Source organism: Ranitomeya imitator, chromosome 9 (assembly GCF_032444005.1).
Source record: "Ranitomeya imitator isolate aRanImi1 chromosome 9, aRanImi1.pri, whole genome shotgun sequence".
Classification (NCBI taxonomy): domain Eukaryota; kingdom Metazoa; phylum Chordata; class Amphibia; order Anura; family Dendrobatidae; genus Ranitomeya; species Ranitomeya imitator.
In genome coordinates, this window is record NC_091290.1 from 9532929 (window position 1) to 9553280 (window position 20352).

Genomic DNA, 20352 nt, shown 5'->3' on the forward strand with positions numbered 1-20352 from the left:
TTCGTATATCAAGGAGTCTTTGGAGAAAGGACATATTCGTCCGTCTTCTTCCCCTCTTGGTGCAGGATTCTTTTTTGTGGCTAAAAAGGACGGATCTTTGAGGCCTTGTATTGATTATCGGCTTTTAAATAAGATCACTGTCAAATTTCAGTATCCTCTGCCGCTGTTGTCTGACTTGTTTGCCCGAATTAAAGGTGCCAAGTGGTTCACCAAGATAGACCTTCGTGGTGCGTACAACCTTGTGCGCATTAAGCAAGGTGATGAATGGAAAACCGCATTCAATACGCCCGAAGGTCATTTTGAGTACTTGGTGATGCCTTTTGGGCTCTCCAATGCGCCTTCAGTTTTTCAGTCCTTTATGCATGACATTTTCCGGAAGTATCTGGATAAATTTTTGATCGTTTATCTGGATGATATTTTGGTTTTTTCTGATGATTGGGACTCGCATGTGGAGCAGGTCAGGTTGGTCTTTAAAATTTTGCGTGAAAATTCTTTGTTTGTCAAAGGCTCAAAGTGTCTCTTTGGTGTACAGAAGGTTCCCTTTTTGGGGTTTATTTTTTCCCCTTCTGCTGTGGAGATGGACCCGGTCAAGGTCCGAGCTATTCTTGATTGGACTCAGCCCTCGTCAGTTAAGAGTCTTCAGAAGTTCTTGGGTTTCGCTAACTTCTACCGTCGTTTTATCGCTAATTTTTCTAGCGTTGTGAAACCTTTGACGGATATGACCAAGAAGGGCTCCGATGTAGCTAACTGGGCTCCTGCTGCCGTGGAGGCTTTCCAGGAGTTGAAACGCCGGTTTACTTCGGCGCCTGTTTTGTGCCAGCCCGATGTCTCACTTCCCTTTCAGGTTGAGGTGGATGCTTCGGAGATTGGAGCAGGGGCCGTTTTGTCGCAGAGAGGCCCTGGTTGCTCTGTTATGAAACCTTGTGCCTTTTTCTCTAGGAAGTTTTCGCCTGCCGAGCGAAATTATGATGTGGGCAATCGGGAGTTGTTGGCCATGAAGTGGGCATTTGAGGAGTGGCGTCATTGGCTCGAGGGTGCTAAGCATCGTGTGGTGGTCTTGACTGATCACAAAAATCTGATGTATCTCGAGTCTGCTAAACGCCTTAATCCGAGACAGGCCCGCTGGTCATTGTTTTTCTCCCGCTTTGATTTTGTTGTCTCGTATTTACCAGGTTCAAAGAATGTGAAGGCCGATGCTCTTTCTAGGAGCTTTGTGCCTGATGCTCCTGGAGTCGCTGATCCTGTTGGTATTCTTAAGGATGGAGTTATCTTATCAGCTATTTCTCCGGATCTGCGACGTGTGTTGCAGAGATTTCAAGCTGATAGGCCTGAGTCTTGTCCACCTGACAGACTGTTTGTTCCGGATAAGTGGACCAGCAGAGTCATTTCCGAGGTTCATTCCTCGGTGTTGGCAGGTCACCCGGGAATTTTTGGCACCAGAGATCTGGTGGCCAGGTCCTTTTGGTGGCCTTCTTTGTCAAGGGATGTGCGGTCATTTGTGCAGTCCTGTGGGACTTGTGCTAGAGCTAAGCCTTGCTGTTCTCGTGCCAGCGGGTTGCTCTTGCCCTTGCCTGTCCCGAAGAGACCTTGGACACATATCTCCATGGATTTCATTTCTGATCTTCCGCTATCTCAGGGCATGTCTGTTATCTGGGTGATATGTGATCGCTTCTCCAAGATGGTCCATTTGGTTCCTTTGCCTAAGCTGCCTTCCTCTTCCGATCTGGTTCCTGTGTTTTTCCAGAACGTGGTTCGTTTGCACGGCATCCCTGAGAATATTGTGTCAGATAGAGGATCCCAGTTCGTTTCCAGGTTCTGGCGATCCTTTTGTAGTAGGATGGGCATTGATTTGTCGTTTTCCTCTGCTTTCCATCCTCAGACTAATGGACAGACGGAGCGAACCAATCAGACTTTGGAGGCTTATTTGAGGTGTTTTGTCTCTGCTGATCAGGACGATTGGGTGACATTCTTGCCGTTGGCTGAGTTTGCCCTTAATAATCGGGCTAGTTCCGCCACCTTGGTTTCGCCTTTTTTCTGCAACACTGGTTTCCATCCTCGCTTTTCTTCAGGTCATGTGGAGTCTTCTGACTGTCCTGGGGTGGATTCTGTGGTGGATAGGTTGCAGCGGATCTGGAAACATGTGGTGGACAACTTGAAGTTGTCACAGGAGAGGGCTCAGCGCTTTGCCAACCGCCGCCGCGGTGTGGGTCCCCGACTACGCGTTGGGGATTTGGTATGGCTTTCTTCCCGCTTTGTTCCTATGAAGGTCTCCTCTCCCAAATTTAAACCTCGTTTTATTGGTCCTTACAAGATATTGGAAATCCTTAATCCTGTATCTTTTCGTCTGGATCTTCCTGTGTCGTTTGCTATTCACAATGTATTTCATAGGTCCTTGTTGCGGCGGTACGTTGTGCCTGTAGTTCCTTCTGCTGAGCCTCCTGCTCCGGTGTTGGTTGAGGGCGAGTTGGAGTACGTGGTGGAGAAGATCTTGGATTCTCGCCTCTCCAGGCGAAGACTTCAGTACCTGGTCAAGTGGAAGGGCTATGGTCAGGAGGATAATTCCTGGGTGGTCGCCTCTGATGTTCATGCGGCCGATTTAGTTCGTGCCTTTCATGCCGCTCATCCTGATCGCCCTGGTGGTCGTGGTGAGGGTTCGGTGACCCCTCACTAAGGGGGGGGTACTGTTGTGAATTTGCTTTTTGGCTCCCTCTAGTGGTTACTAGTTTTTTGACTCTGGTTTTTCTGTCTTTCCTTTTATCCGCACCTGGGTCGTTAGTTAGGGGCGTTGCTTTATAAGCTCCCTGGACACTCAGTTCTATGCCTGGCAACGTAGTTATCAGAGCTAATCTGCTGTGCTCTTGTCTACTGATCCTGGTCCGGTTATTCAGCTAAGTCATTTACTTTGCTTTTTGCTATTTGTTTTTGGTTTTGTATTTTTTGTCCAGCTTGTTCCTAATCTGTATCCTGACTTTTGCTGGAAGCTCTAGGGCGCTGGTGTTCTCCCCCCGGACCGTTAGACGGTTCGGGGGTTCTTGAATTTCCAGTGTGGATTTTTGATAGGGTTTTTTGTTGACCATATAAGTTACCTTTCTATATTCTGCTATTAGTTAGCGGGCCTCTCTGTGCTAAACCTGGTTCATTTCTGTGTTTGTCATTTCCTCTTACCTCACCGTTATTATTTGTGGGGGGCTTCTATCCTGCTTTGGGGTCCCTTTCTCTGGAGGCAAGAGAGGTCTTTGTTTTCCTCTACTAGGGGTATTTAGATTCTCCGGCTGGCGCGAGTCATCTAGGATCAACGTAGGTATGACCCCCGGCTACTTCTAGTGTTGGCGTTAGGAGTAGATATATGGTCAACCCAGTTACCACTGCCCTATGAGCTGGATTTTTGTATCTTGCAGACTTCCACGTTCCTCTGAGACCCTCGCCATTGGGGTCATAACAGTCGGCGTATCAATATCCAAATCTACCATAAAGAGAAGACTGCATGAAAGTAAATACAGAGGGTTCACTGCACGGTGCAGCCACTCATAAGCATCAAGAATAAAAAGGCTATATATATATATTTTTTTTTTTCTGTATTTTCATGACTATGAAAATTGTACATTCACACTGTAGGCATCAAAACTATGAATTTACACATGTGGAATTATATACTTAACAAAAAAGTGTGAAACAACTGAAATTATGTCTTATAATCTAGATTCTTCAAAATAGCCACCTTTTGCTTTGATGACTGCTGTAAGGCAGTGTCCGGTGTGAGTCTTTGCCCCGAGTAGGGGGCGGGTGAGAGGATGAATTACATGCCGGGGACCACCAGCCTCATAGAGGACATTGACAAAAAGCACTTGGTCTTTCTCAGAGATGGAAGAACTCTTATTGGATACTTGAGAAGCATTGACCAGTTTGCCAATCTTGTTCTACATCAGACTGTGGAGAGGATACACGTTGGGAAGAAATATGGAGATATTCCTAGGGGAATATTTGTGGTACGAGGAGAAAATGTGGTCCTGCTTGGAGAGATAGACCTGGAGAAGGAGAGTGACACACAATTACTACAAGTCTCCATTGAGGAGATCTTAGAGGAGCAGCGTTTAGAACAGCAAGGCTTAGCAGGAGGCTTATGAGGAGCTCTGTCCGTGTGGAGCAACACGGGCCAGGCAGAGCCTAAAAAGCCTGACACCCCAGTGTACACGGTGGTGTAATACGTTCACGGCAACAGATTGTGGACTGTCTTTACTTTTCCCGGCTGCATACTGAAGGACTTGTTTGCTTATTTTTCCGGTTTGTGAGTATGCTATGAAATAAACAAGACTTATTTTGAACTTTATATGGGTCACTGCCTACTCACTGCACAGCAAGGACATCGCCGCATCACATATGGTGAAGAATGCGGGCAGTGTGAATTAAGGCATACCCCAACACCATTTGCATGTCTCTAATTAAGCCTGCTACATTACAATTCAGGCCTACAGATAAAATGGAGGAGATCTCATGGCAGCTGGTCCTCACACAGCAACAAACTAATAACCTGTTGCTGCAGCAAATTACAGCCCTGCGTGAGGCACCTCCAGCACTGACCCCGGAACGTCGCGATGCCCGAGACAAGGTCCGCTCCGCTTTGAGGAAATTGAGTCCGGAAGATGACGTGGAAGCTTTCCTCACCGTCTATGAGCACACGGCAGAGCGGGAGAATCTGCCAGCAGCACAGTGGGCTGAAGTTGTGGCTCAGTTCTTGAGGGGTGATGCGCTAAAGGCCTACTTTGACCTCAGTCGGGAGGATGCCCAGGACTATTCCAAGCTAAAAGGTGAGATCCTTGCCCGACTGGGGGTTAATACTTATGTGAGAGCTCAACGGGTGTTTTCTTGGACTTTTGTGGAAGCCCAGCCTGCCCGGTCTCAGATTTTTGACTTACTTTAGCTTGTGAAACGGTGGCTCCAACCTGAGACTTTAACCACAAGACAGATAGTGGAAAGGGTGGTGGTCAACCGACTGGTGAGGGCTCTGCCAGCAGCCATACAGCGTTGGGTGGGTCAAGGGGACCTGGGTACCCTAGACCAGGTTGTAGGTCTGATAGAGCGATATAGGGCCACCCAGGACTTTATATGGGACACTGCTCCACTTCGGCTATCACGTAAGGCTCCGCCAGCTCAGGAGTCTGAGAAAAGTTCACGACCCTCCACTGGGACAAAACCGGACCGAGTCCGTCCTGAGGGGTTGTCTCGGAAAGAGAGTGACCACAGACCTGTGTCCCCTAAACTGGCCCCAAGGTTACCTCGTGCCACAGTCATTACGTGTTGGCGGTGCCAAGAACCTGGACATGTGGTTGCTAATTGCCCCCTAACAACAGAACCCATGGACTGCGGGTATACCCGCCGGGTGTTTATGTATGCCCAGCCAGTCTGCATTGACACTACAGACCCTGCCGGTACCGAACCTCAGCTGTGCAGATTACTCGTTAACGGGTACCAGACGGATGCTCTCTTGGACTCGGGGAGCTTGGTGACCCTGGTACACGGGTCCCTGGTTGCTGGGGACAGTCCTAATGGACGAAAGGTGGAGGTAGTGTGCATACATGGGGAATTCTTAGTCTTAGAGTACCGGACTGCGGAGGTCACGTTCTCCACTCCATGTGGAGAGATAAAACATGTGGTGGGAGTGGTAAAGACTCTTCCGTATGGGACTGTGATGGGTAGAGACTTGCCCTTGTTCTGGTCCCTCTGGGAGACCAGCGTTAACCCTCTCAGGGTAAAAAGCATTCCGGAAGATCCTGAGTCAGGGACACCTGCCGTAGGGGTAGCCACGATAGGGACAGTGTGTAATCCCGATAGGTTTCCCCTAGAGGTGTTGGCAGGAGAAGTGGACGAGAATCCACCAATTCCTGAGCTGGAGGTGTCACCTGGTAAGTTTGGGACTGCCCAGCTCCAGGATCCCACTCTGACCCGGGCAAGAGTAATCGAGGTGAATGGGGTGGCACAACAACCTGGTGCAGAAAAGGAGTTTCCCCGGATGATGATCAACCAGGAGTTACTGTACAGGGTTGATAAAATCCGGGATGAGGTGGTGGAACAGCTGGTAGTGCCCCAACCGTATCGTCGGGCAGTGCTCGACATGGCTCACACTCACATGTTGGGGGGGCACTTGGGGGCCAAAAAGACGTTAGAGCGCATATTACAGAGGTTTTTTCGGCCTGGTGTCTACGCTGAGGTTACAAAGTACTGTGACACATGTCCTGAGTGTCAACTAACCTCACCCACCACGAACTACCGGAGTCCGTTAGTGCCTCTGCCCATCATAGAAGTACCTTTTGAGCGGATAGCGATGGATCTGGTAGGGCCAATAGTAAAATCCGCCCGGGGCCACCAGCACATATTAGTAGTCGTAGACTACGCCACCCGGTATCCAGAGGTGATACCGCTCTGGCACACTTCGGCTAAACTATTAGCCCGTGAACTGTTTGCCATGTTTTGTCGCCTTGGGCTTCCCAAGGAGATCCTTACAGATCAGGGAACCCCTTTTATGTCTAAAGTGACTAAGGAGCTATGTAAATTGCTCCAAATTAAACAGTTACGTACGTCAGTGTACCATCCACAAACCGATTGGTTGGTCGAGAGGTTTAATAAGACCCTCAAGGCCATGCTCAAAAAGGTGGTCGCCAAGGATGAGAGGGATTGGGATATGTTATTGCCATATTTAATGTTCGCCATACGCGAGGTACCGCAGGCGTCCACGGGGTTCTCCCCATTTGAGCTATTGTATGGCAGGCACCCGAGGGGAATGCTGGATGTAGCCAAAGAGACGTGGGAACAGGAGCCCACTCCACATAAGAGTGTTATCGAGTATGTGGCAAGTATGCAGGATTGGATTGCGGTTGTGCAACCCATAGTAAAAGAGCATCTGTTGGATGCCCAGGCCGCTCAGAGCCGTACATATAATAAAAGGGCCAAGGTCAGGACCTTTAAAGGAGACCGGGTGTTGGTACTAGTACCCACCCCAGAGAGTAAACTCATGGCCAAGTGGCAAGGGCCTTATGAGATACGGGGGAAGGTGGGAGAAGTGAATTACAAAGTGTACCAACCCGGGAAAAGAAAACCCGAGCAGCTGTACCATGTAAAGCTGCTAAAGGCCTGGAAGGACCGAGAATGTTTGGTCACAGAAGCAACTACGGTCATACAATCGGAGGTCCCTCTGGCACTGGCCAAGGACACAGCCGGGTGTGAGGTAAAAGTCAATGATGCCCTCACAAAACAGCAGCGGCGGGAGGCTCGAGCTTTGGTACAGCAGAATATGGATGTATTCTCAGAGCTGCCGGGGTGAACCTCAGTGATTCAGCATGACATTGTCACTGAGCCCCGGGTAAAGGTGCGATGAAACCGTACCAAGTGCCAGAAGCCCGAAGGGATTCCATCACGGCCGAGGTAAAGCAAATGCTTCAGTTGGGAGTCATTGAGGAGTCCCGAAGTGAGTGGGCTAGCCCCATTGTACTAATACCAAAACCTGATGGGTCATTACGCTTCTGTAATGACTTTAGGAAGTTAAATGAAGTGTCAAAATTTGACCTGTATCCCATGCCACGGGTGGACGAGCTAATTGAGAGACTGGGGAAGGCCCAGTACTTCACCACGCTGGATCTCACGAAAGGTTACTGGCAGGTTCCCTTAATAGAGTCAGCAAAAGAAAAGACTGCTTTTATAACCCCAGAGGGTCTCTATAAATACGTTGTCTTACCTTTTGGGTTACATGGGGCTCCGGCCACATTCCACAGGCTGATGGACATTGTGTTAGCGCCACATAGAGATTACGCGTCGGCCTATTTGGATGACATAGTCATCTTTAGTACCGACTGGGATACCCATCTATCCCAGGTACAAGCAGTGCTGGAGTCTCTTAGAGTCGCAGGGTTAACAGCAAACCCAAAGAAATGCGCGATAGGTCTCACGGAAGCCCGGTACTTAGGATACGTGATCGGCCGGGGGGTTATCAAACCTCAAGTGAACAAAATTGAGGCCATTCAAAACTGGCCCAAGCCCTTAAGTACCAAACAAGTGAGGGCATTCCTTGGCATCATTGGGTATTACCGTCAATTTATACCCAATTTTGCTGGTAAATCGGCTTCCCCAACGGACCTGTTAAAATCAGCCCCGACTTCAAGAAAACCTTTATTGTGCAAACCAATGCCTCAGAGGTAGGCTTAGGAGCGGTGCTGTCACAAGAGGTGAACGGGGATGAGCATCCAGTCACCTATTTAAGCAGGAAACTGACCCCGGCAGAGAAAAATTATAGCGTAGTGGAGAAGGAGTGCTTGGCGATTAAATGGGCCTTGGAGTCCCTACGCTACTATTTGCTCGGGCGTCAGTTTCGGTTGGTAACGAACCATTCACCCCTTGTCTGGATGAGAAATGCAAAAGAGAGGAATGCCCGTGTCACCAGATGGTTCTTGTCCCTACAAAACTTCAGCTTCTCTGTGGGACATCGGGCTGGGAAATCACAGGGAAATGCGGATGCCCTGTCATGGGCACCATGTATGCTGACAAATGTTCAACCCCACAAGTCTGAACAGAGGGGGGGTATGTAAGGCAGTGTCCGGTGTGAGGCTTTGCCCCGAGTAGGGGGCGGGTGAGAGGATGAATTACATCCCGGGGACCGCCAGCCTCATAGAGGACATTGACAAAAAGCACTTGGTCCTTCTCAGAGATGGAAGAACTCTTATTGGATACTTGAGAAGCATTGACCAGTTTGCCAATCTTGTTCTGCATCAGACTGTGGAGAGGATACACGTTGGGAAGAAATATGGAGATATTCCTAGGGGAATATTTGTGGTACGAGGAGAAAATGTGGTCCTGCTTGGAGAGATAGACCTGGAGAAGGAGAGCAACACACAATTACTACAAGTCTCCATTGAGGAGATATTAGAGGAGCAGCGTTTAGAATAGCAAGGCTAGCAGGAGGCTTATGAGGAGCTCTGTCCGTGTGGAGCAACACTGGCCAGGCAGAGCCTAAAAAGCCTGACACCCCAGTGTACACGGTGGTGTAATACGTTCACGGCAACAGATTGTGGACTGTCTTTACTTTTCCCGGCTGCATACCGAAGGACTTGTTTGCTTATTTTTCCAGTTTGTGAGTATGCTATGAAATAAACAAGACTTATTTTGAACTTTATATGGGTCACTGCCTACTCACTGCACAGCAAGGACATCGCTGCATCACACTGCTTTGCACACTCTTGATGAGCTTCAAGAGGTAGTCACCGGAAATGGTTTTCACTTCACAGGTGTGCCCTGTCAGGTTTAATAAGTGGGATTTCTTGCCTTATAAATGGGGTTGGGACCATCAGTTGTGTTGTGCAGAAGTCTGGTGGATACACAGCTGATAGTCCTACTGAATAGACCATGGCCATCATTACTTTAAAAAATGAAGGTCAGTCAGTGCAAAAAATTGGGAAAACTTTCCTAAGTGCAGTGGCAAAAACCATCAAGCGCTACAAAGACACTGGCTCACATGAGGACCGCCCCAGGAAAGGAAGACCAAGAGTCACCTCTGCTTCTGAGGAAACATTTATCCTAGTCACCAGCCTCAGAAATCGCAGGTTAACAGCAGCTCAGATTAGAGACCAAGTCAATGCCACACAGAGTTCTAGCAGCAGACACATCTCTACAACAACTGTTAAGAGGAGACTTTGTGCAGCAGGCCTTCATGGTAAAATAACTGCTAGTAAACCACTGCTAAGGACAGGTAACAAGCAGAAGAGACTTGTTTGAGCTAAAGAACACAAGGAATGGACATTTGACCAGTGGAAATCTGTGCTTTGGTATGAGGAGTCCAAATTTGAGATCTTTGGTGCCAACCACCGTGTCTTTGTGCGACGCAGAAAAGGTGAACGGATGGACTCTACATGCCTGGTTCCCACCGTGAAGCATGGAGGAGGAGGTGTGATGGTGTGGGGGGCTTTGCTGGTGACACTGTTGGGGATTTATTCAAAATTGAAGGCATACTGAACCAGCATGGCTACCACAACATCTTGCAGCGGCATGCTATGCCATCCGGTTTGCGTTTAGTTGGACCATCATTTATTTTTCAACAGGACAATGACCCCAAACACACCTCCAGGCTGTTTAAGGGCTATTTGACCAAGAAGGAGAGTGATGGGGTGCTACACCAGATGACCTGGCCTCCACAGTCACCAGACCTGAACCCAATCGAGATGGTTTGGGGTGAGCTGGACCGCAGAGTGCTAAGCATCTCTGGGAACTCCTTCAAGATTGTTGGAAGACCATTCCCGGTGACTACCTTTTGAAGCTCATGAAGAGAATGCCAAGAGTGTGCAAAGCAGTCATCAAAGCAAAATGTGGCTACTTTGAAGAACCTAGAATATAAGACATAATTTCAGTTGTTTCACACTTTTTTGTTAAGTATATAATTCCACATGTGTTAATTCATAGTTTTGCTGCCTTTACTGTGAATGTACAATTTTCATAGTCATGAAAATACAGAAAAATCTTGAAATGAGGTGTGTCCAAACTTTTGGTCTGTACTGTATATATTTGTGTGTATACACTGATGGTTAGATCTTTGTTTTCACTTGTAATGCTTTATTTATGTATCGTGATCTGATAAAAGTTCCCAGTCCACGTAAAATCCTGGAGATGTGAGTGCTCAACATGGATTTTCTCTTATATTTTGTCCTTTTTTAAATTCATGGTGTATTATTTGTCTCCTTGGGATTTTAGCTGTGTTTTTTTATACTTCCTTCATCTCCACCTTTTTCCCCTCTTGCGTCTTCCTCCTCTGGTTTTCCACTCTCTTCTTCATCCTCTTTTCCATCGACTTCTCTCCTTATCAATTTTATTCCTTCTCTCCATCTTCTATCTCTTTCCTCGTCTTCCTCCTCCATCTTTGCACTATCTTCATTCTCTCTTCTTCCTCCTCCCTTTCTCCATTCTTCTCTAAATCTTCCTTCTCTCTCCACGCCATTTTCTTCCCCTCTCCATCTTCCTTCTGTCCATATTCCTCTCTCCGGCTTCCTTCCCCTCTGTCTTCTTTCCATTTCCATCCATCTTTCTTCCTCCCCTCCATCTTCCACTTTTCAGTCTTTCTCCTATCTTTGCCCCATCTTCTCCTTTAAATCTTCATTCTCTCCTCCATCTTGTTCTCATCTCTCCCCTCTCCATCGTACCTTTCTTCCACTTCTCCATCTTGTTCCCGTCGCTCTTCTTCCTCTCCATCTCCCTTTTGTTCCCCTCTTCTCCATCTTGATCCCCTCTCTTCATCTTCCCTCTTTCTCTTCTCACATCTTTTTCCCCAATTGCTCTTCCTCCTCTCCCTCCATCTTGTTCCCATTTTCCCTTTCTCTTCTCCATCTTATTCGCCTATCGCTCTTCCTCCTCTCCATCTTGTTCCCCTCTCACTTCATCTTTTCCCTCTTGTTCCCTTCTTCTTCCTCACATCTTGTTCCCCTCTCGCTTCCTCCTCTCCATCCTGTTTCCCTCTCTCTTCCTCTTCTCCATCATGATCCCCATTCTTCTTCCTCCTCTCACCATCTTCCCTCTCTTCTTCCTCTCATCTTGTTCCCCTCCTCTCCTTCTCCCTTTTCTCTCCATCATGTTCCCCTCTCTCGCTCTTCCTCTTCTCTATCTTGTTCCCCTCTCTATCTTCCTCTTCCCTCTCTCCATCTTGTTCCCCTCTTCCTCCTCCCCATCTTGTTCCCCTCTCGCTCTTCCTCCTCTCCATCTTTTTCCCCTCTCACTCTTCCTCCTCTCCATCTTGTTCCCCACTCTCCTTTCCTCTCCATCTTGTTTCCCTCTCTCTTCTCCATCTTGTTCCCCTCTCTTCCTCATCTTGTTCCTCTCCCTTCCTCTTCTCCATCTTGTTCCCCTCTCTTCCTCCTCTCCATCTTGTTCCCCTCTCTCTTCCCTTTCTCCATCTTGTTCCTCTCTCCCTTCCTCTTCTCCATCTTGTTCCTCTCTCCCTTCCTCTTCTCCATCCTGTTCCTCTCCCTTCCTCTTCTCCATCTTGTTCCTCTCCCTTCCTCTTCTCCATCCTGTTCCTCTCCCTTCCTCTTCTCCATCTTGTTTCCCTCTCTCTTCCCTTTCTCCATCTTGTTTCCCTCTCTCTTCCCTTTCCCCATCTTGTTCCTCTCCCTTCCTCTTCTCCATCCTGTTCCTCTTCTCCATCCTGTTCCTCTCCCTTCCTCTTCTCCATCTTGTTCCGCTCTCTCTTCCTCCTCTCCATCTTGTTCCCCTCTCTCTTCCTCCTCTCCATCTTGTTCCCCCTCTCTCGCCCTTCCTATTCTCCATCTTGTTCCCCTCTCTCTTCCTCTTCTCCATCTTTCCTGTCTCAATCTTGTTCCCCTCTCTCTCCTCTCCATCTTGTTCCCCTCTCTCTGCATCTTGATCCTCTCTCCCTTCCTCTTCTCCATCTTGTTCCCCTCTCTCTCCACATTGATCCTCTCTCCCTTCCTCTTCTCCATCTTGTTCCCCTCTCTTCCTCTTCTCCATCTTTCCTCTCTCTCCCCCTCTCTCCATCTTGTTCCCCTCTCTATCTTGATCCTCTCTCCCTTCCTCCTCTCCATCTTGTTCCCCTCTCTCTCCATCTTGATCCTCTCTCCCTTCCTCTTCTCCATCTTGTTCCCCTCTCTCTAGCTTCCTCCTCTCCATCTCCCTTCTCTCTCTTCTTCTTCCTCCTCTCACTTCTCTTGACTTTACTTTTTTCCCCTCACTTTACATCCGGGTTTTTCTTCCCTAGGCAATGGGAGCCGCATCACACCCCGTTCCTTAGGCAAAGTGAAATAAATTCGCCGCACCGACAAACGTCAAATAGTCCGCTGTTTCTTTCGCTCCTCTTTCCTTCCCCTTCACTCTGAGGTGAGACGTTTCCTCACCGATCAGGGGGTTTTCCCATCCGGGGAACATTCCGGTTAACTTATTGACCCTATTTGAGGAGCGGGAGGCCGATTTCTGTCCAATCACACCCCCCCCTCTTTCCCCTCTCCCTCCGCTTCGCCGGCCGCTTTTTCTTTCCCCCCTCTTCGCTACGTCACGACGCGCGCCCCCGTCACCCCTCCCTGCCTCGCTGATAGGACCCCGCGGGGACGCGCTTGGTAGTGGAGGAGAAGAGAGTGCGGCGGAGGGATCCGGCTCCGGGTGCACTGCGGTTCGGGGAGGGAGAGAGTTCTTCTTCTTCTTTGGCCATCACTTTCTCTTTATTTATTTATTTGCCCTGACGGGGGGCAGTTATCTCCCCCGCGCCCCCGGCTTTGTTCCGTCCCTCTTCTCCCGGCTTTCACTCTTCCCGTCACTGACTTCCCCCGTCTCCCGTTACTGGGGGGTCGTATCTGCCCCCAGCCTGTGGTGGGCCGGGGGGGCGCTGTGAGGAAAGATGTGGCGGTGACAGCCCGGGCTTCTCTCCCATGAAAGAAGAGGAGAAGAAAGAAACGAGAAGAGGAGGCGGCGGCGGCAGCTGCGAGGGGAGCGTCCCCGGCACCGGCGGCCCCCACCCCGGAGCGGGGTCCTCCTGCAGCAGGTGTGGGCCGGTGAGGGGGCGGCGTGCTGCCGGGGGGCGCGGGCCCGCGGCGGGGGGATGGGGAGTGTGAGGGGAAACTTGGCTGCGCAGGCCGGAGTGGTGGGCACAACTTGTGGGACTGCCGCGAGTGGGAGCCGCAGATTGCGCGGAACTTCCCCGGTGGAGTCCCCGCCTGCATTACTGCACTGTGCCCCCTGCCTTCAGTGCCCTGTACCGGGTCCTGCCTCGTCCTGCCTCGTCCTGCGGCCTCCGCACAACTTTTACCTTCATTTTCAGCATGTGTTTGTCATATTTCCAGCAGCCCCCCCTATATCTCGTCCGTATGGCAGATTTTCCTTTTTTTTTTTTTTTTTTAAATATTTTTTAATATCTTTTTTGTGGGACGAGTCGCCGTTTTCATCAACACCCTAATGGACGTAGAACCCCACGACTTCTCCGTTCGTGTTTTATCACGATCACGGCCTTCGCTGTGCCGTAAAAATGGCCGAACGGCGTGATTGTCTACGGCGACGCCAAACTGGGGTTCATTTATTTATTTTTGTAATTATTTTTTAATTTTTTTATATTATTTTCTAGCTCTATTTTCTAAGTCCAGTAACTTTAAAAAAAAAAAAAAAAGTTTTCCATCATCTGCGCCGTCCGAGGGTTTGTATTATCGCACGGCGAGCCGTAGGTTTTACTGGTACTGTTCTAGGCAAAATACCAGGTTTTGATCGCTTTTTATTGCTTTTATACATTACTAGTGGTTTGCATTGTGTGTGTGTGGTTTTTTTTTTTTTATAAATCAAAACATGAAGATGAAATGTTGTTTTCATCAGACTTTTTAGTCGACTCCTCAATAACAAATACTTATTTATTTTTTTTACCTGGGGAAAAAGGGCGATTTAAACTTTATCACTATTATTATGGTTGTTTTTATTCTTTTATTGCATTGTTATAATAATATATATTTTTTCCAAATCTTAAACTAATATATATAATCATTTTTATTCATCCACTTAGGCGACATATAATAACTTTTTGCTATACACTGCAACGTTTCTGGGCTTCATAGGAGCACAAAGATGGCGGCAAGCAGGAGCCTTCCGTAGGCCCCCTGTCGCAAAGGCGTTCCATCATCAGCCCGCTATCCATGTGGTTGCCCTTGGAAGCAGACTGGTTTTGTCATGTGGCCTAGTGGTTTAGTTGTATCTGTGGAATGGTTATGGCCCTTTATGACCGGTGGTCAGGTGGTCGCCCCGTCCTGTCTTTTTGAAAGTGCCATCAAGCTCCTCTCACTTTCCTACCAGGAGATGCTGATAATGCAGCCTATGTTAATAGGCGCAATGGACACCGCGTTTGCAGGACCTTTTGGGGTGGAAGTACTTGCTGACCCCCTTTGAAAGGATTGTCTGTGGTTTAACTTTTTTTTTTTTTTTTAAGCAGTAAGAAATGCAATAAATTAATAAAATCACCGCTAGCACTTATGATCTGGTGGTTATCGCCGGTCTTTGTTTACTTCCCTGCAGTGATGACACGTGAACAGTGCAGCAAATCTCAGGAAATACAAGGGGTGACTGTGAGGATGATATCTGTTATTACTTTTAAGACCAACATGGGCTCATGTAAAAGGCAATATGGTAGCGGGCCACCACTTTAAACGTTATGTGCTGTATGGAAGTCAGCAATGTGATTGGCTGCAGCGTTCACGTATATTTACAGAATGCGATCACTCCAACAAAGTAAACAGGAGCAGTGAGGGTGTTACCTGGTGAGTAGCGATCGGTGACTTTATTATTTTAATGCATTACCTACAATTTGCTCATCGTGCTCAAGTATATTTTTTAGATGGTTGTCTGATTCTAACGCATAGGGTATTCTAGAATATGTATGTCCACGTAGTATATTGCCCAGCCACGTAGTATATAGCACAGCCCACGTAGTACGGTATATTGCCCAGTCACGTAGTATATTACCCAGTCACGTAGTATATTGCCCAGTCACGTAGTATATTGCCCAGCACAGAGCCACATAGTATAGAGACTTAAAAAAAAAAAAAAAAAATTAAACATATACTCACCTATAGCCCGTTGGAAGACCATCCGCCGCCTTTTCCACTCCTCGCCACGCTCCCGGGACCGCTCCATTGCAAGTGGCAGCTTCCGGTCCCAGGCAGGTGTGCGCAGGACCTATGATGACGTCGCGGTCACATGACCGTGACGTCACGGCAGGTCCTTGTCCCACACACCAGCCCTGGGACGGGAGCGGAAGCTGCCGCTTGCAATGGAGCGATCCCGGTAGCGTGGCGAGGAGTGGAAAAGGCGGCGGAGGGTGAGTATAGCATTTTTTTTTTTTTAAATTATTTTTAACATGACATATTTTTACTATTGATGCCGCATAGGCAGCATCAATAGTAAATAGTTGGGGACACACAGGGTTAATAGCAGCGGTAACGGAGTGCGTTACACCGCGGGCCGTTATTGCTGCCATTAACCCTGTGTGAGAGGAGGGGATTACAGAGCGGGCGCCGGGCAGTGAGTGTAAGGGAGGGACTAATCGGACTGTGCCCGTCACTGATTGGTCGCGGCAGCCATGACAGGTAGCTGCCGAGACCAATCAGAGAACGAATAACTGTGACAGAAGGACAGACAGACAGACGGAAGTACCCCTTAGACAATTATGTATATAGATATCTCTATCCACCAGCTTCCTGCAGCAGCGACTCTGGGACCCCCGCTCCACCACAGCTGGTGAGCTACATTCAGATTGTAAGACAACAGTGCTTTTTATTTATAATCCGAAAAATACAGTATAATATATATTCCTCTATATCAGTGTTTCCCAAACTCCAGTCCTGGGTCATGTTTTCAGGATTTCCTTAGTATTGAGCAAGTAGTGGAAGTATCATCAAGGCATCAGGAATTGTCTGACCTGTGCAACACTATGGAAATCCTGAAAACATGACCCTTGGGGTCAGTGAGGACTGGAGTTTGGGGAAACACTGCTCTATATGGAGTCTCCCTCTTAGGCCAGGTTCACATGATTGTATAAAAAATATTTCAAAGTTTCACCTGAACGATTTTTTTTTTTTTTAATACTCCTCTATGGCCAGTTACAGTTTCCTATATTTCAGTGTATGCCTTAGGCTATGTGCCCACGATCAGGATATAGTGGTATTTTCGCTGCATTCTAGTCACACAGGTAAATCCGCATGTGTTCATTGAACCATGTGGATTTACCGCATGTAATGAATGGCTATGGGTGAGACTACGCAGCGCAGACTAGCGTCTCCGCCGGGGAAGTTTATGAAATGTCAAATAGAAGCACAGTGGGCATAGGATTTCTATAAATCCCATCCAATGTGCATGTAACTAGTGATGAGCGGTGTCCTCAAAAGTGTTTTTTAGTGCTCGGAAATTTAGTTTTTATTGCCGCAGCCGAATTATTTACATCTGTTAGCCAGCATAAGTACATGTGGGGATTCCCTAGCAACCAGGGCAACCCCCACATGTACTTATGCTGGCTAACAGATGTAAATAATTCATCTGCGGCAATAAAAACTAAATTTCCGAGCACTAAAAAATACTCTGAAGACACCCGAACATGCTCCAGAAATCTCGCGTAATGAGTATATTCGCTCATTGCTACATGTAACCTAGAGCTGCTTCCAAAATGCTGCTATTCGGATCGTGGGCACGTACCCTTAAAAGTGGCTGCTGTACGGCGTCTCCGTACGGCACTAGATTTTGTTTTTGCACACCCATTGTCTTGAATAGGAGAGTCTCATCCAATTTATGGAAGAAACTGGTTCAAGATTCGTTTTTTTTTTCCTTCACACGCAGATTCGGTCAGTGAAATAAACCTCATCTGCACTGCCCAATGAATAACATTGATCCGAATGCTGAACATTTTTTTTTTTTTTCACAGACGGCACTTGGATTGAAAATAGGGTTGTGTGAACGATCCTTTAGGCTATGTGCACACGTTGCGGATTTTGATGTGTTTCAGCTGCGGTTTTGGACTCGCGGAATTGCATCAAATCCGCAGTGTAGGACAGTAACAATGATAGTCAATGGGAATTTAAGAATTGCTGTACACATGCTGCAGAAAAATCCACGCGGATTCACTGCGTTTTTTTCCCCACAGCATGTCAATTCTTTGTGCGGAAACGCAGCGTTTCTGCACCCATTGACTATACATTGAGTAAGGTAAATCTGCACATCAAAAAACGCATGACAATCCGCAACAAATCTGCAAGAAATCAGCATTAAATCCGCAAGCATTTTGGCCAGCGTTTTCTGCCAAAAGATTCAGATTCTGTGTGGAGAATTCCGCTGGCCAATCGGCAACGTGTGCACGTACCCTTAGGGTATGTGCACACGTTGCGGAATGGTCTGCGGATTTTTTCGCGCTAATTTTGGTAAATCCGCACTGCGGATTTACTGCAGAATTACCTCGGATTTACTGCAGTTTTTGTGCGGATTCCACCTGCGGGTTTACACCTGTGGATTCCTATTGAGGAGCAGGTGTAAACCACTGCGGAATCCGCACGAAGAATTGACATGCTGCGGAATAAACAACGTAGCGTTTCCGCGCGTTTTCCGCAGCATGTGCACTGCGGATTTTGTTTTCCATAGTTTTACATGGTACTGTAAACTCATGGAAAACTGCTGCGAATCCACAGCAAAATCCGCAGCGAATCCACAGCAAAATCAGCAGCGTGTGCACATACCCTTAAGATGAGCTTTGATAATGTAGCTTTGGCTGTTACTAGAGTGTAAATCATTGTAATTAAAGAATAAATTGTGTGGTTTGTTTGCAACTTGTAATTGTCTTACAGTTGCAATTTGGACGTGAAAAACAAAAAAACAGGTTGGAAGTTAGTTGTACATATATATATATTGCTTTCTATGATGACAGTCATGCAATGTGTGACCTGCGGCCAAAAATCTAGTGTTTGAATTTTTGGCAGGTTTCTAGACTGGACGTGGGTCCTCATGACCGGAACTTGGTATCTTCATGAGTGATAAGTTTAGGTCTGGAGACCTGCAACTGGTCCTTAACTTGCAGCCTGTACTTGGACCATGAAACTGATGTATGATCCAATTTATAGGTGCATTCTGCATTTTGATATTGTAAACTTCATGATGTGTGACCAGTAAAGCTGCGTAACCGGAGCCTAAAGAAAACCATTGTGCATGGGCAGCTAACACTGTTTTATCTGTAGATCTCTTTAATTAAGTTTATGGCAGGATCTACTGATAATCTATAGGTGCAAGTTTTGTTTTCTTTCTTGTCCAGTTCACCATTGTTTTTTTTTGCCATTTCATTTGTATCTATGTGATTATAGTAATAACGTTCATCCTGCAGTTGTCTAATGTCTGTGGAAAGTTTACGATTGTTAAATATCTGCAGTAATTTTGTACCGAGATGCTTACCTCACCAGGGTCACTTGAGACAAACTTTCAGTTTGTCCCTTTTAGAATAGGTATTCTATACTACAAGAAAGCATTGGCCGCGAAGGTCCTGAAAAATCCAACTGGAAGGTACATGGGGTCCCAACGCCTCCCATAGTTTGTCATGTGCCACATAGCTCGGCGTTAGTCTGTTGTTTATCTAGTGCCTAAAACATCTGCATCAAAGTGCATGGCAAAGTTGTGTTTCTGTTTTTGGGTGAATTATATTTCTCATGATACGGTTGAGTTTTGTTTTTCAAACGTTGAAATGGCGCATAACATTAATTGCGCACTTGTTAACCACTAATCAATGATCCATTCACAATACGGCTACCTTGCATTGGTTCCTGCAGTTTTCTTACTTTTCTTGGCCTATGCACCATTGGCTACACAGTATTTATTTTTCTGACGCAGAACCAATTTGCAGAAATGCTGCTCATTCCCTCTAGTCTACTGCACATGGCAAGAAAGTACATAAAAGTCCTAAAGTTATAAATTGCCTACAACTGAATTACTGTGATATACTTTAGCCAAACTTGCAGTTGCATCTATAGGAAGCAAATTTATCAGTAACTCTGAAGTTGTGCACCTGCCGCATGTCTCCTCTACATGGTGAATACAATCTCAGAGCAGAAATTGACTTGTATGTGTGGATTTTATAATATGCGCTGCCTGTCAATATTGTCTGGATTTTCTTCGTGAATGTCTGTTTGACATGCAAAGGGTAAAATCTGTGGCAAATTCCTCGAAACATCTGCATATGAAAATCTGCAGCCAATCTGCTGTATGTGAAAGTCTGTAAAGACATCATGCAACTTGTTTTGTGCAAAACTGTAGTCTGGTATAGCAAATGAGTCCACATCTGACATACGGTGGGCTCAGACATCAGATACTTTTGGCTGCTCACATGTTGAGTCACAATGCTGTTCTGTTGGTTATGATGGCTTCTGCTGGGAGCAGATGTTCTGCAGTCATCTAGTCCACTGGTCCCCAACATTTCTAAACTTGAGATCCACATTCATCTCCCCCCTCACAGTAATGACACCCAGGGCCCCCTATTATGCTACGTTCACATTAGTGTTGTGCGGTGCTGCGTCGGGCGCAGCCGCGGTGACGCATGCGTCATGCGCCCCTATATTTAACATGGGGTGCATGGACATGCGTTGTCTTGCTTCTTATGCCGCATGCGTCATTTTGGCGCAAGTGTCGGGGCACAGAGGACGCTGCATGATGCATTTTTTTCTGCGCCAAAAATCATGCAAAAATGAACGCGTGCGTCAAAAAAAGCTGCGTTTTGCATGCGTTGTGCGTTGCGTCACCGACGCAGCACCGCACAACGCAAATGTGAACTTAGCCTTACCGGTATGACAACCAATGCTTTTCCACAGAGTCAGTATATTA

The 20352-nt window shown here is 47.2% G+C and overlaps 2 protein-coding genes and 1 pseudogene across 7 annotated transcripts in view; all 3 read left to right on the plus strand.

Moving 5' to 3' along the window:
* The first annotated feature begins 3791 nt into the window (after positions 1-3791).
* Positions 3792-4124, plus strand: LOC138649513 (U6 snRNA-associated Sm-like protein LSm1 pseudogene; annotated as a pseudogene).
* Positions 4125-8622: 4498 nt separating this feature from the next.
* On the plus strand, positions 8623-8931 carry LOC138649514 (U6 snRNA-associated Sm-like protein LSm1). Its single transcript, XM_069739986.1, has one exon. The coding sequence runs from the start codon at positions 8623-8625 to the stop codon at positions 8929-8931; it is 309 nt and encodes a 102-aa protein (XP_069596087.1).
* A 4198-nt stretch (positions 8932-13129) lies between these two features.
* Positions 13130-20352, plus strand: part of PHF21A (PHD finger protein 21A) — a 95747-nt gene continuing 88524 nt past the window's right edge. For 4 of the 6 annotated variants that reach the window (XM_069739710.1, XM_069739712.1, XM_069739711.1 and 1 more), the window contains exon 1: positions 13379-13516. The gene's annotated coding sequence lies outside the window, so the exon portion shown is untranslated. Of the gene's footprint in view, positions 13517-20352 lie in introns of all 6 variants that reach the window. The other 2 variants (XM_069739707.1, XM_069739713.1) reach the window with 2 other exon arrangements.

Excerpts from the sequence above, each read along its gene's own strand:
- LOC138649514 (XM_069739986.1), top strand. The coding sequence starts at position 8,623 with ATGAATTACATCCCGGGGACCGCCAGCCTCATAGAGGACATTGACAAA.